Genomic DNA, 14,737 nt, shown 5'->3' with positions numbered 1-14,737 from the left:
GGGGGGGGGAGAGAATTGGATTTTTTATTTAAATTTATTTAAATTAATGTTTTTCTTGACAAAATAAACCTGTTTACCATGAAATCTGAATTTAATACAAAATATGTTAAGGTCTAAACTTCTTATAATCAAAACATTTAAATAAAAATTAAATATGCTGAATCCATGAGCCTCTATCAAAAACTTTTGAGTTAAAGGCTGCTTTCCTACAGAGAGAGAGAGAGAACCAGAGGATAAACATCCAACTTTTGAAGCCAATCTTGATGAATATGGCACAATAGGACATGTGCTGTATTAAAGGCTTGATCCTGTGGGGGACCCAGGGGCTGTGCTACTGGGCGCAAGAGGCTGGCAAAGTCACCACAGACGCTAGGACCTAGCCTCCGACTCCAGGAGACACCATCATGTATCTTGTCAGGATCATCCACTGAGCCCACAGGGGTGGTCTCATACTCCTTTTCTATAGCTTCTCCCTTCCTTTGCTCCGATTGGCTCAGTTCTCAAATTATGAATATTTATGGCTTCACCCATCGTTGACCATTTTCTAACTTACACAAATGTACAATTGATAAGAATCTGAACATACTAAGCTATATAATTGCTTAAATAAATGTACATCGTAACAGTGAACCCTTCTGAGTAGCAAAAAGATATACCAAATCTACTTTAAAGGCTCTATTTAGCTGTACATCAACATGTTTTTAATGGTTATATCAACCAGTGAGAGTGTTCCTTTCTTTAGAACGGGGGTAGGCAACCTATGCCACGCGTGCCGAAGGCAGCACGTGAGCTGATTTTCAGTGGCACTCACACTGCCCAGGTCCTGGCCACCGGTCTGGGGGGCTCTGCATTTAAATTTAATTTTAAATGAAGCTTCTTAAACATTTTAAAAATCATATTTACTTTACATACAACAATAGTTTAGTTATATATTATAAACTTATAGAAAGAGACCTTCTAAAAACGTTAAAATGTCTGACTGGCACGCGAAACCTTAAATCAGAGTGAATAAATGAAGTCTCGTCACACCACTTCTGAAAGGTTGCCGACCCCTGCTTTAGAAAATAACTGAAATACAAATGGAAAAGTTGATTAAAATTGATTAATTAAATGAAAGCTTTCCACCCGGTGCTTGAAATCATGCTTTAAATCAACCCACCCTGCTGCTGAGAGTCCCCAACCAAGACTCGAGGCCCTGTTGTGCTAGGTGTTGTACATACACATAGTAAGTGACAGTCCTTGCCCCCACATCGTTGATCATTTAAATAGACAAGACAGACACGGGGTAGGAGAAGGGAAGTATTATCCCCATTTTATAGATAAGGAAGTGGAAGGGAGATTGTGTCACACGGGGAATGTTTGGCAGAGCTGGGAACTGAATCCGTATCCAGTGAGTCACAGCAGAATTTTGCAGAAATTAACATTGTGCGCACAGAATTTCCTTTCCCCCACAGAAATGGGCTGCGGTGCCACTAGGGGCCACTGGATTCGGCAGAGCCCAGCTCGCACATAGAAGACACTGCTGGGGGGAGGGAGAGGGAGCTAGAGGGTTCCTGGCAGCTGCAGTTCCCAGCATGCCCTGAGGGAAGGCGAGGGCAGCATGCAGGAAACTCCGTGTAGGCCTGGGACTAAGCATCAGGGTGTTTCTCCCTCTGGATCCCTTGGCTCGGGAGCCCACAGTTGAGCTCTGCAGGAAGAGGTGTGGGTGTCTGGCCCCATGGCTGGACTCTGGTGGGGAGAAGAGGGCAGAGAAACAGGAACTGGGTTGGCATAGGGGGTTTCTTTAACTCTCTACTCCTGGGGGAATTTTTGCGTGTGTCCATGTTCTTACAGACATACTTGCTGACAGGTATTTTGAAATAACTTACCAAAATAATTGAAACTGGTGTGATTATGTAGTATTATTTTGACCAATAAAATTTGCAGAGTTTGCAGAATTTTAAAATATTGGATGCAGAATTTTTAATGTTTTGGCGCAGAATGCCCCCAGGAGTAATTATTTTGGGAGACTCTACCCTGGCTGTAATGGAATATTCCATCCGGAGAAAATGTGACCTCTCTCAATGCTTAGCAGGGTCAGAGCTTTGGGGAAGCATGGATGCTGCTGACTAAACGTGACTTCTCTGGCACTGTATCCCCATGGATAGGAGAGTATTTTAAGCATCCCTTTTCCTCTTTGCACAATCATTTGTGTTTCACAACATGAACTGAATGTAGATCAAACAGAGTTTGTGTTTTCCAGGATGTTTTCATTTTCCAGTGTTTATCTCACATCGGATCAATTTGAGGAGTTTAGGACATTGCGCTGCAGTTAGTGAGATTTGAAATCTCCTTTCCTGGCTACCAATTGAGGAGCTCTAAATCTAAACCAGGCTTATTACATTGTTGTCTTTATTATTTAAATAGCTGAAAAGTAACTTCCTGTGCTGTTGAGGAAGCAGAGGATTAATCTACAAATATCCAGTAGAATATATTAAGGAGAAAGCTTATTAATGTTGACTGCGTTGTCACTTAGTGTTTGTTTCACTCAAAGGAGATACCATTATTATTATGTTGTATAAAAGTAGATTCCAGAGGCCCCAATCTGTACCGTGCCCGGCACAATGGGGTCCTGGTTGGAACATGGAATAAGGCAGTCCCTCCCGCAAAGACCTCACAGGGACAAGACATGTAGAACACAGTGAAGTGGGCAGAAGCAAAAGACGAGTGACTGTAAAAGCAGTGGTGCTAGCACTCACGAGCAATATTTGGTGTGTTTTCTTAAAGCCCCAGCTCTTGGAGGCATTAAGTGTCTGAGAATCTTAATGACTTTTGTTTATTTGGGTTCTCGTAAAAGGAACTCAAATGTATTCTTTTATTTGAAATGGCGTCCTGTTTTAAGCCAGTCTCATGATGTTTTGGGTCCTGCTTTGTGACTTTTGAACACCAGACATTAGAGAGGGAAATGACGTTCTAGGAAAGCTAGACCCCTCCTGAACACGTCAGCTCCTCAGGCCTGTTTATGTTCTGTTTCGACCAATCAAAAGCTGGTCAGCTGCCTCCCCCAAACCAGCCAGGGACACAGATGTGGGGGCGAGGCCAACATTCCACTCCATCCTTGCCGCCTTCAGAGGGGAGAGGGAGCACCAGCGCTGGCCATGGTGGAGATGCTGCCCTGACAGCTGAGGGCAATTTGTTCTAGGCAATTCTTTGCAACGCTGCCATTTCAGGGATTCCCGCGATGTGAGCAAACATGGCTGTGTTTTCCCTCCAGGTTCACAAACCTGATGTAAATCAGCAAGTGGCATGAATTGCCCCAGACACACCCAGCTCTGAAGAGCCTGGAAAAGGATGAGCATAACCCTTATTGCAGCACTAACCTGAATCTAATTCTCTCTGTTCACTCGTAGGTATAACCTGCTTCCTAGGATCATTGAAGCAAAATACTTAGATGCTATGGACGCGGAGCACTAAAAATGAATCTCTGCTCTGAGAACAACGAACAGCTTTTCGGATCGAAAGGAAATGGCAGCCTTGCTGAGATGTAGAATTATTTATCTGAAGTTCTCTTTTGTTTAGAACCTCCAGGACTTTCTTTCTGCTCTAGTCTGGCACTTGGAGATACACGGTTGAAGACCAATTGGCCATTCAAGTTTCAGATCAAAACAGCCTTGGATTGAGAGGCCAGTACTCTTCTGAGTTTTGAGGCAAGCCAGCTTTATGGAAATGTTACCTTCTACATCCTAAAACTTGAAATCCCACAGATCAATGTGTTTCTCTTGTTGGATTGTGCTGTGCTAGGGTTGCCTCGCGTTCCCTTTTTTAGGGGGGGATCCCTTTTTTATACACTGTCCCTTTTCCCAGAACACTATTGATATGTAAGGACAGTAATCAACCCTTGCTTTACAGAATTACTGAATAATTTGGAGCTTTAATGCAATTACCCATCTCTCCAGTTCATCTTCCAGAAGGATAGCCCTATGTCAGAGGAGACGTGTAGTGATCTCGTCAAGTTCTTGATTAGTGGATGGGCTGGGAAGCAAAAGAATATGGTTGTGCTGAGATTGTGTATTTAATTTCTTCATATGTACCAGAAATGTTCAGAGGTTGGATTCACTTTGTGATGCTGATGTAATTACAGCTGGGTCTAAGCCGCTTGGGAATTAGTTGAACCTATTTTACACTGTTACTTCTCAGTAATCAAATATAGAATTGTAGGTTTGTACAGCAGCAACCTTTTTGGTTGTGCCCAAATTCACCTGGATGCTGAAATGTGGCAAAATTCAGTCATGTGCATTAATGTTCGCATATACATATGTACAGAACTGCCTATGTGTACATATATACATACATAATTTAGATTTGTGTATATATTTTGCATATATATTATACATATATTGGATATATAGGCATATTCTTTCAAGATATTGAAAGTGTTCTTGTGCAATCAGTGTTACCTGTACTATGTTGACATACATTTGTCCTTTGCTTCAGTGCTTCTTTTTTCTTATTCAAAGCCATTCTTTGTCAAACTGCATTAACCCAATTACTGATTATTATTTTTAAACATACTGCTAAGTTCAAACATTCCTTCATTTTCCTCTAGTCCTTTGGCTTTTGTGACCTGCATCATCCTTTCTGACGTGAATTTTCCATTTAATTTTAATGTACAGTATGTAGTGAAAGTTTGTTGTTTTCTAATCAATATTTCTGTTTGTCACTTCACTGTTTCAGTTTTGTAGCTACCTCCCATTTTCCCCCACCCCCAGACATTACATTATATTTCTGTATGAATTCTAACTCTCCTGCTCTCGATTTTATCTTTTGGTTTATTTAATTTAGCTGGTATTATGGTCAGTTTTTCTATACTTGAAGTACTGTGAAACAAGCTATCCTTTAGCAGAATTCCATATTGATCTGCAGTGCAGCTAGTGGCAAACTTTACAAGAAAAGAAAGTGGAGCAATGAAGATAATTTTAAAAAGCAAAAATTAGGATCACATTACAATAAATGCAAACAGACAGTAGATTAGCGCAGACAAGTGTTCTGTTTCAAGCAAATTGTTTGCACAATAATTGGCGGTGAGATTTATCAGAGAGAATAAATCGGCGATTTGGCTTCCTTTACAAAGTAAAAAACACATCTCTCCATCACTGAGAGGAACTGGGGAAGAAAGCTCATATGCTAAAACCAAACTTATAAACCTAAACTCAGTAACTCATTCAATAATTAGTTTGCTTTTAATAACACTCAAAGGGATTCCATCATAATGCAATTGCCTACAGCTTTGAAGGAAAGTACTGAGAGCAGAGTGTTCAGTTTCCCTTTGAAGTTTCATAAGTTTCCCATTGACAATCCAATGAAGGAGCACCAGGTTGTTCCTAAGGGTGTATACGTTACTGTCGGGGATAAACATTGAGCACAGTAATTGCAGGGAAATAGTTTCTCTACTTCATTAGCCATCTAAGCAGCATTGTATTACCTTGAAAATGTAACCTTATGTTCTACTCAACTCCTGCGGATGTGCTGTGAAGGGCATAGCCTAATTTGGCCCTCCTAATAAATGAAACGTGGGCATTGCCATTAATTTGTTTTTACTAGGAATGTCTTAGCATACCAAAAAGAAATCGCTATAGTAACAAACATGGCTAACTAACTAACAAACAGATCTGACGCTTTTTGCATGATCCAGAACAAGAAGATAAGAATTAAAGGCAACTAAATTATGCACATTGACTAATATTCTTAATCCTGGCATCAGGTCTATAGTAGGCTTGCTAGTAGTCATTGCAGAAGTTTCAAATTAAAGTTTATTCGTTTCTTTAATTTCACCTAAAGATGAGGTGAATGTTCAGCAAACAAGGCTGTTGTATGGTCCAGGGGGCAGTCTGTGCCAGTCCAAACAAAAAAGGCTAGGTGACTCCAAAAGCGAACAGTATTGATATCCATGGTCAGATATGAATTGCAATAAGACAATTTTCCAACAAATTCTTTCCTTCCCAGTGTAAAACACATTGAAATGAAACCCCCTGAAAAGAAGGTTGGGTGTCTCAAATACTTTGGAGTGACCTGCGTGTTGAAAACATGGGTGTTCGAACTACACATTTGTTGTGTTATGTCATTGATGCCTGGGCTCCCAGTGTTTGTGTTTCTAACAGCAGACCTCACAATGTGAAAAATCAGACTCTGTGCATGAGCGGGTATAAAGCACATGATGGATCCCCTGACTGGGAGTGGGGCGTGAATGCTGCGTGCAAAGCAGCTGTTTCAAGTAAAAGTGCATAGGTGAAATTCATCTCTGTGCAGTCTCATGGAACATAAGTTGTCCATAGGTTTTGGGTTGACCCTCTGCACAGGAGGTGAATTTCACTGTACACATACAATAAATCTAGTTACAGAAAAGCCTATGAGCATACCTGCAAACTGCATGAAAATACTGTAGGACTAAAAAGGAAAAGAAAACCCTATAAAACTATGTGCAATAGAACAGCTACCATAGGGTTCATTGTTCACCTTGTAAACTTACATGAGTGACCACAACCTGTCATTTTTGCATTGGCAGACTGTGTATGTTGCACTTAACAAAAGCGCTTGCAGGAGTAACCTATTTTAAATGAGCTCTTTCTCAGTTTCTTGAAAGAACCAAAAATGCCCTTTACTTTTCTCTAAGTCTCTCTGAAAATAGCAGTCCGGATGCAGTGACAAATGTCGCTGAGTTAAGCAATGTAAAATATAGAAATAGTTACACTTCAACATGATTTGGAGGCAAATTAACCCTCACAGCTAAAATAAGCACCCTAACTACTTTTATAAGTTGTTGTTTTTGGAACCGTTTGTGATGCAATTTCAACCTCGCGTGTATTTTCTTTTTACCATAAACATGACTGTTAGATGATTTTTTTTTTTCCCCCCCAGGGTTTTCACTATATAAATCATGGGCCAGAGAATCAATTGATGTAAATCATCATCACTCAATAGCACTATTCCTATTTTCTCTATCTGAGGATCTGGCCCTACATTCTAATCTATGGGTATCAGATGAAAAGCTTGACTATGTCAGAATGTCTTGAATTCTATCAGGCTCACAAGATACTGGTAAAGATGATCCTATTTCAGACCAAAAAAAAGTCAGGATTTTCATACAAGTACCTTTCCCTTCCTGTTACAAATGAAAGTTCTTTTGCTTCTCTTTTTACTGACGTAAGCAGGCATTTCCAGGAAGTAGGCTAACTAAGAAAAGAGAGTTTGCTAAACAGAACTATTTCTGCACTTTAATACCTGTGTGAAGGTTAAGACAATTAGAATGTAATCACCAAAAGTTTTCTTTTATTATAAGCTCTTTAGATAGATATGCACAATGTTATGTATAAATATTGCCAAAGAACTGGATCTGAAAAGATGAAAAGATGCTGTTAATTAAGAGGGCCCTGTGCTGTATTCTACTGGAGTCAGAAGGGAGTAGTAAATGCTTGTGAAATGACTGGAATTTTGTAACCTAAATTAGTTGCCAACATCTGCCAAAATTATGAGGGTACTGGGAAATATAATACACTTTTTTTTAAAGGCTGTAGATTGTAGGCACTTAATGGTATCGCTAGAAGTCATCCTGATCAGGTAGAGATGTAATCTTAATTGATAAATAGGTCTGCGGGTCTGAAAGTTCTTTTTAAAGCTGATGAAATTCTGTTGTTACATTACACATTGAAATGGATATGTTGAGGTTTGTTGTGTGTATTAAAGAACGCTGGTGCTGTATGGGCTGCCGAACGAGGTACAATCTGCCTTCCAGATTGCTCAGAAACTAACACACAAAAATCTCCACCAAGCAGCGGCAAAGTTTGAAAGCGTTATTGGATGTTAAAAGCTAGCTGGTTACATACCACCAGGTCACTGTTAGGGTAGTGACATAAAAAAATTAAAACTACTTTCTGGCCAAACATGCTACTTGGTGAAACATCTCAAGGTAGAATCAGATAACTGTATTGTGAGAAACACACATCACTGATGAACTGCCCATGAATTAGGGATACAATCATATAAAAACAAATACAATACACTAAGATGCTGAAATATGACCATTACAAGCCCTTGACTCCGTGCATATCACATTAGGATCACACACACAAAAAATCTCCAGCTTCTAAAACATGCTTCTCCAACTGAGCCACCGAATTAAGCCAGCTTTCGGAGAGGTGTGCACCTTCCATTTCACTGCATTGAACCCTTCATCAGGAAAACATAGTTCAACGGCATGATCTTGGGAGAAGCAGGAATTTTGGTTCAAGCTGATTGGATTGTAGACCTAGAGTTAATCGGAACAAATATTTCATTTGCCATCTCGAAGAGAGAGGAAAGAAATGTCAATGGGAGAAGATACATTGGTCTCACCTCAAGAACAGCCATCATGTTCCAGATTTCTGCTAAGCATTCACTTTGCACATGTCTGAATAGATAGAGATAAAAGTCACCTAGAACAGTGAGAGGGTCACTTTTTAAAATGTGCATTTATACCTGGAAGCTAGCTGGCAGCAGTAGGGATGGTTTAAATTAATAAATTGTTTGCCCTGTTCTGTTTCCCATACCATGGCATTGGCTACTGCTGCTAAATCGTTGCTCTCTCTTCTCCTTGTGTTGACCATCACACAGTCCTTCCATGGATCATACATCAGAGGCAAAATCTACTCTTCTACTCTCCATTCCAAAGACATTGGCAATGTGTCACTATAGCAGGCTACTCAATCTTCACTGGCCTGTGCAAATTCTGAGCTAGCTTTAAGGTGTAGGCATGGCAACTCGTGCCATCTCAGACAATTATGAATCATTCATAATTTCTGTTATATGATTGTTGTGCTGCTGTATGCAGCACCTCTTTAGATGGTTAGCTTTCTGGTGCTGTTTTTGACTAGAGCAGGCCTTTCTTTCATCTCTTGAGCTTCCAAAAATACTGAAGTGATGTGATTGTCTAATTTTCCTAGGTGTGTTTCCAAGGAGGCCAGCGGATGTTAGAAGTGAAAAGCACATAGCATTGCCAATTTGATATCAAGTTGCTTAAAGAAAACGTGCCTTGAACTCCCATTTCTATCCCCGGGGCTACAGGCCTGGCTTGTGTTACAGCAAAGAACCAGGATTGTGTCAAGAGCTGAGGGTATTGGAGGTTGCCAGAATATTTTAAGAAGTTCCAGAAATGCCTGACAACTTCTAATACCTTCTTCTTTCACTGTGTTGTGTCCATAATCCTTATGGCATCTCCAGCATTGTTGCTTCTTCACAAATGCCCATGGTTGCCCTTCAAGCTAAGAAAATTCGTCTATAATTTTTCTACAGAAAAGTGCAAGAACATGGATCACTGGGTACAATTCTGAACTGTAGCTGATAGAACATTTATGATGTCCTGGGGAATGTATTGCCTCTCCCTCCCCGTCTCTGCCTCTCCTGGTGAGAGAATTCAGTTTCCATTATAAAAGCCAAAGCCTGGATGTTCGATGAGTAGAGGTGGCCTGTTGTGCCAACATGCGTATGGTGGCATTTGTAATGTGGATTCTTTTTGTTGTGAACCAAGCTAGACCATCAAACTCATTTCACTTAGACTTGAGCTGAGCGCCCAGGTGTGGAAAGCCACCAAATCCCCCTGGCTAATATCCACTTCTAAATTTAACTGCTGCTCGACTTCAAGCTTGAAATGCCCCAATCCCAGTGATTTCCTGTATTGTGTCACCGTTTACTGCTTCCTTGCTATGGTGCTGTCCGCTTTGTGATTGAGCAAGATGGCAGCAAGGAGGAAAACTGATTAAATTTAAAATCTTTTAGGTTAATAGTCTTTGGCACTCTGTCCCCAATGCGCAAAGAGAAGAGCTGGCTGACAGTACCTTCACCTTAGTTACATGATCGGGTCCGACAGAAAATCTGCGTATCAGGTTCAACATCTGATGTATCTGTTTCCGTATTTGGTTTACCAAGTTCAGCAGGGCAATGAGACATATGTCAGCTTTCCTGGAAGTAGCTGATCCAATGAGTGCAATAGCTAGTACAGTAGGTAATTAAGTACCATGGTTTGCAGGTGATCTATTTTCAGGGCGCGATTAATTATGTTCCATGAGTGACACAACCCTCTCGGTATAAACTATTAAGTTCATCAGGCGGTGTATCTGTTTCAGTGAAATACATGTCTGAGCAGTGATGTTCTATACACCTTTCCATTATTAATGTATCCATTTCAATGTGCGATGTTTTGTAGCCCCAGACTTCCGGAATTTGGGACGTGGAGCTCCTTCTGGTTGGCAACGACCCGCCCTTGCAAACCTGGGTGCGGAAGTTAGGGGCCTGACTTCATACTTCGCCACTTAAATAGGTGACCCAGTTTTTCAGAGGTGCTGAGCGCCTGCAACTCCCCTTGACTGCACTGAGATTTGTGGGTGCTCAGAATCTCTGAAAACAGGTCACTTCTAGCTAGATGCCTAAACGCAGAGTTAGGAGCCTAACTTGAAGTGCCCAGGTCTGACTGTTGAGGCTGGGGTGCACCTCCACAACTATGACCCTACTTGGCAGATGGCATCTTGGCTTCAAAGAGACCCAAACAGAGAGAAATGAAGTACAAATGCAAGAGTCCGGCAAGCCCATCATGTCCCTCGCCAAGCATGGTGGTTGGTGGAAGGCTTGACTTGTACCTACCTACACGTCCGCTGACTGCGCATGTGTAATGTCAGCAGAATTTTAGCATCTCACGCGTTTAACTGAGTAACTTGGGTTACAGCGATCTTAAAGAATATTCTAGTTACAAACAGTGTTCTGTATTTTCTTCTCCCTTTCCCCTCCCCCCTACCCACACGGCGTTGTATCTTATTCCTCAATTTCCGCTGTGAAGATTGGCACTTTGCCATGTGGGTAAGGCAGAATCTGCCCTTTAATTCTTACTTCCCTAAAGTATTCACCCCTACAGGTTATATTATGCAGCCAAGTCTCTTTGCCTGTGTTGGACAGAAATGACAGATTACAATTCCCCACCCCCTTCTGGGAGATACAGGGTAATGGTATACAGGTAAGCCTCATGGAGCACCCAGAACCTAAAAACAGAGGAGCTTTAATTCTCTGTTCCCTGAGATATTCAGAACTGATTCTTAAATCCTGTCTCCTGCTTCCATGCAAGCTAATGCTAGAACAGGTGCTGAGCTCAGACAATCTGTTACATGCCAGGAGATTGCTCGCGGTGGTTTTATTTTTTGACATGTCATTTGGAATGCAGCCAGTTAATAGATTTCTGCACTTGGTGACCAAAAGGTTTCCTTGACAGCTCGGCTAGGAACTAGTCTATAAATATTTTAAGTGGCAAAACACAAATGGTTTGTATTTATAGAGATGGAGCCTATAGATGTTGCACTTGCTAAGTAGGATTTTAAACGCATGCATATTAACTAGTGTTGATTACAGTGAATGATTTTCTTTTGATAAAAGAGTTGCTTCTTGGGGAAAACAATTCCTTTATTGTATAAGGAACTCTGTTGTATTTTGAAACATAAAAATAAAAAGAGAAATATACGGTTTATATATTTCGATGCTGTGCTCTGATGTGTCCTTTCTTTTTTTTTATTATTTAAAGTGGCCCAAGGACTGATTTCCTCTTCTAAAACTGCAATACCCTACTATGGTTTAACAAAGGTGTCTTAAGGCTCAGGGGCTGAGCTGAAACCAACTGAAGGTAATAGGGAGTCTTTCCATGACTTCAGTTGGCTTCAGGATCAAGCCCGGAATGATGAGACATTGACACAGAATTATGCTGTGCTCTGAAATAGCATTTCTGGATGGAGCAGGTGGAAGGTAGACCTGTCTTGCCGTTTCAAGAGGAGAATCTTGCTTTTTCTTGCAACAGGGTGCTGATTATTTTTAAATGACGTCTCAGGAAGTTCTCTCTACCGGAGTTGCTTATATGGACCCCGTTATCATCAAATCTGAGCACCTCCTTATCTTTAATGGGTTTAGCCTCACAACACATCTGTGAGCTATTTACCCCTGTTTTGCAGATGGGAAACTGAGCCACAGAGAGGCTAAATGACTTGCCCAAACCCACCAGGAAGTCTGTGGCAGAGTAGGAAGTTGAATCCAGATCTCTTAAGCCCTAGACTAGTGCCCTAACGGTGGGACCATCCTCCTGCCTACATCACTGCTATGATATTGCCTACGTACTAATGAATCCTGAACAAGGTGCCTACTTCTGTTACCCATGAAAAGGTAGCCGTGTTCTCTGGTAACCTAAAACAGAGCTGAATGTGACCATAACAAAATAGCCAGTGAAATTCATTCATTTGGGAGAATGAACGTGATCCCCTTTTGTAGATATTTCATTCCATCATCAACAGCTGAACTATGGAGCAGCTATTCACCAGCCTCCTTGGTGTGTGTGGAAGAGTGATTTTGAGTAATAGCATCTCAAAGAGGTTTAAGTAGGTCAGTAAAAGGGCAAACATAATCTGAGGATCTATAAGGGAAGAGTCTGGCCTTCAGAAAAGGATGTCGAAAAAACGTGGGCACCCATTCACTGAGACACTGTGCACAATGGTAGTGATTGCATGAGCATATGGGCAAATACACATCCAATTGGACACTGACGTGCAGTTCAAGGTGCTAATTAGGTGCTTAAGGAGGGATTCCCCTTGCCACACACACATTCTCATTCCCGGTCAGGCCATTGTATTATTATTTCTATTATAGCACCTAGGAAGCAGAGTCATGGAGCAGGACACCATTGTGCTGGGTTGCTGTACAAACAGAACAAAAATGTTATGGTTTGGCATAAACACAGAGAAGTTAGGTAAAAACATAAAATTCTCTTGCTGAAAGGTGGCACCATAACAGTACTTTATTTCTGAGAATTCAGAGCAATCACACACAAGAATTCAAAATCAGGGCGAGACAAAACAGGCTGCTCCCTAAAAACAGAGGCACAACTCACCCCGCCGTACTCTGGGCTGGCTGGTTGGCTGCTGACTGCCTCTGATGGAATGCTTCCCTACACAGCCTCCTACCTGCAAGCAGGACCAGAAACTCTCTACCCTCCTTCCCCCACACACTCTTAAAGTGATAACTTGCAATTCCACTACAGTCCTCAGTAGAACCCAAAAAAGGCAGCCCCTGTCCCAAGCCCTAAAAGCCCCCTGGTCGACAGAGCAATAATTCCCTTAGGGTAGGTAACTCTTGCAAGGCCCCTTTCAAACAGGGGCAGGGTCGCAGTGGGTTGTCAAGCTGCTCAGAAGCGGCCCAGTCAGGGTTGCTGAACCTTGGAGCAGCTTCTTGAGCTGCCTGTGTTACACCAGAGTCCATTTTGGCCCTTGAGAGCCCAGAATCCTTTTGCTTCACCTTCCTCCTGGACTGCGTGTGCTTGGCCTCCCAAGGGCGGGGCACGCAATCTCACCCCTAGATCCAATTGCAAGGGGTGTATTAGAAACAACTGAGCTCGAGAGAACTATGCGTGCAAATTTCTGACACTGGGGCCTGTAGTTTATGTGAAGAGCGTCCCGTGTCCTAAACTTCCCTCCAGTGCTGATGCTTCATCTCCCTTAATTAGAGAAGGAAGCGATGTCTCTGCTGCATCCTCCGTTCCAACGACATCTCTCTCCTCCGCGCCGGCTTTCTGTGCTGCCCCAGAGGTGCTAAGTGGTGTTTTCCCGTCTTGCTCCCAATGCAAGGACTGTGGCAATTCAACATGTCATTTTGTGACGTCCTGGCCTATAGCTGACTGCCACCTCTTCTCCTTGCTGAAGGTCACGCCAAAGGCCAGTCCAAGCAGAGCAACTGCTCAGGATTGTGAGAATCTCCATTCATTTACATTGCAACAAAGCATTACCATATGAAGTCAGCCCGCCCACCCTCCCCTCTATTCCTTCGTTTTACATGCCATTTCCTAAATCTGCCCCTATTCCAGCTGTCATGGGGCGCACCCCTCACCACCAGACCAGCCCCTCCTTCTGGTACTCTGGGGATTAGCTTGAGGCCGATGCCCCCCCCCCTCCCCGCGTCCGTGGTTTGCACACCGTCACTTCATCCGCCTGCAGCCCCTCTCGCAGCCTCAGGAACCACAGTGTCCTCTTCGTGTCTTGGCCCTCCAGCCGTGTCACTGTCCCTGTTCCCCCTTCCAGCGGAGGTTTAGCTGCTCAATGGTCCTAGGCAGTCCTCTCGCTCACTGCCTCGGTGCCACTCGCTCAGTGGCTGGTAGGGGAACCCGGGCCCACCCTCTTCTCCGGGTTCCAGCCCAGCGACCCTCAGCTCAGCAGTCTGGGCCTTCTCTCTTTGGCCTCATTGCTCCTTCCCTGGGCTTCTTCCTACTGTTGGTTCCCCTTTTCTTCTTAGACCTACCTGTTCCCCAAAACCTCCCTCTTCCCAGGGAGTGACTGCAGCCTGCCATCTCCATTCACTCCTCCCTGTCACCTGGGAGTGTCTGCCTTTTCCCAGCAGCCCCTTCTGCTCTCAGCTCCCGGGCTTTATAAGCCCTGCCCAGCTGAGCCTCCCTTAGTCAGCTGCCTAATGGGTTAATTGGCCCATCTGGCCTGCATTCAGCCCTGCAGGGGGCGTGTGGGGTAGTCACCCCATCACACCAGCAAAGCATTTAAAACATGTTTGTCTCATTGAAGCTGATGGGGGCGAAGCACATGCTTATGCCCTGTGGTGAATCAGGGGCTTTGTGCACTGCAACATGGTAAACCTGGGGGCTTAAAATAACCACAAAATTAGGGGATGTTCCTGCAACAATAACGTTGCGTCTCTATGACAC

The 14,737-nt window shown here is 42.9% G+C and overlaps 1 protein-coding gene across 1 annotated transcript in view; it reads left to right on the top strand.

Moving 5' to 3' along the window:
* SLC4A11 (solute carrier family 4 member 11) overlaps window positions 1–4,352 on the top strand; it is a 170,534-nt gene extending 166,182 nt beyond the window's left edge. Inside the window, exon 20 of the mRNA XM_026648175.2 lies at window positions 3,390–4,352. Within this exon, the coding sequence (XP_026503960.1) occupies window positions 3,390–3,453 (64 nt within the window). The 3' untranslated portion in view covers window positions 3,454–4,352. The remainder of the gene's footprint in view (window positions 1–3,389) is intronic.
* Window positions 4,353–14,737: the final 10,385 nt, after the last annotated feature.

This window comes from Terrapene carolina, unplaced genomic scaffold (assembly GCF_002925995.2).
Source record: "Terrapene carolina triunguis isolate 2854851 unplaced genomic scaffold, T_m_triunguis-2.0 Scaffold66, whole genome shotgun sequence".
In the NCBI taxonomy this organism is placed as follows: Eukaryota; Metazoa; Chordata; order Testudines; family Emydidae; genus Terrapene; species Terrapene triunguis.
This window is presented reverse-complemented; position numbering and strand designations above follow the sequence as displayed.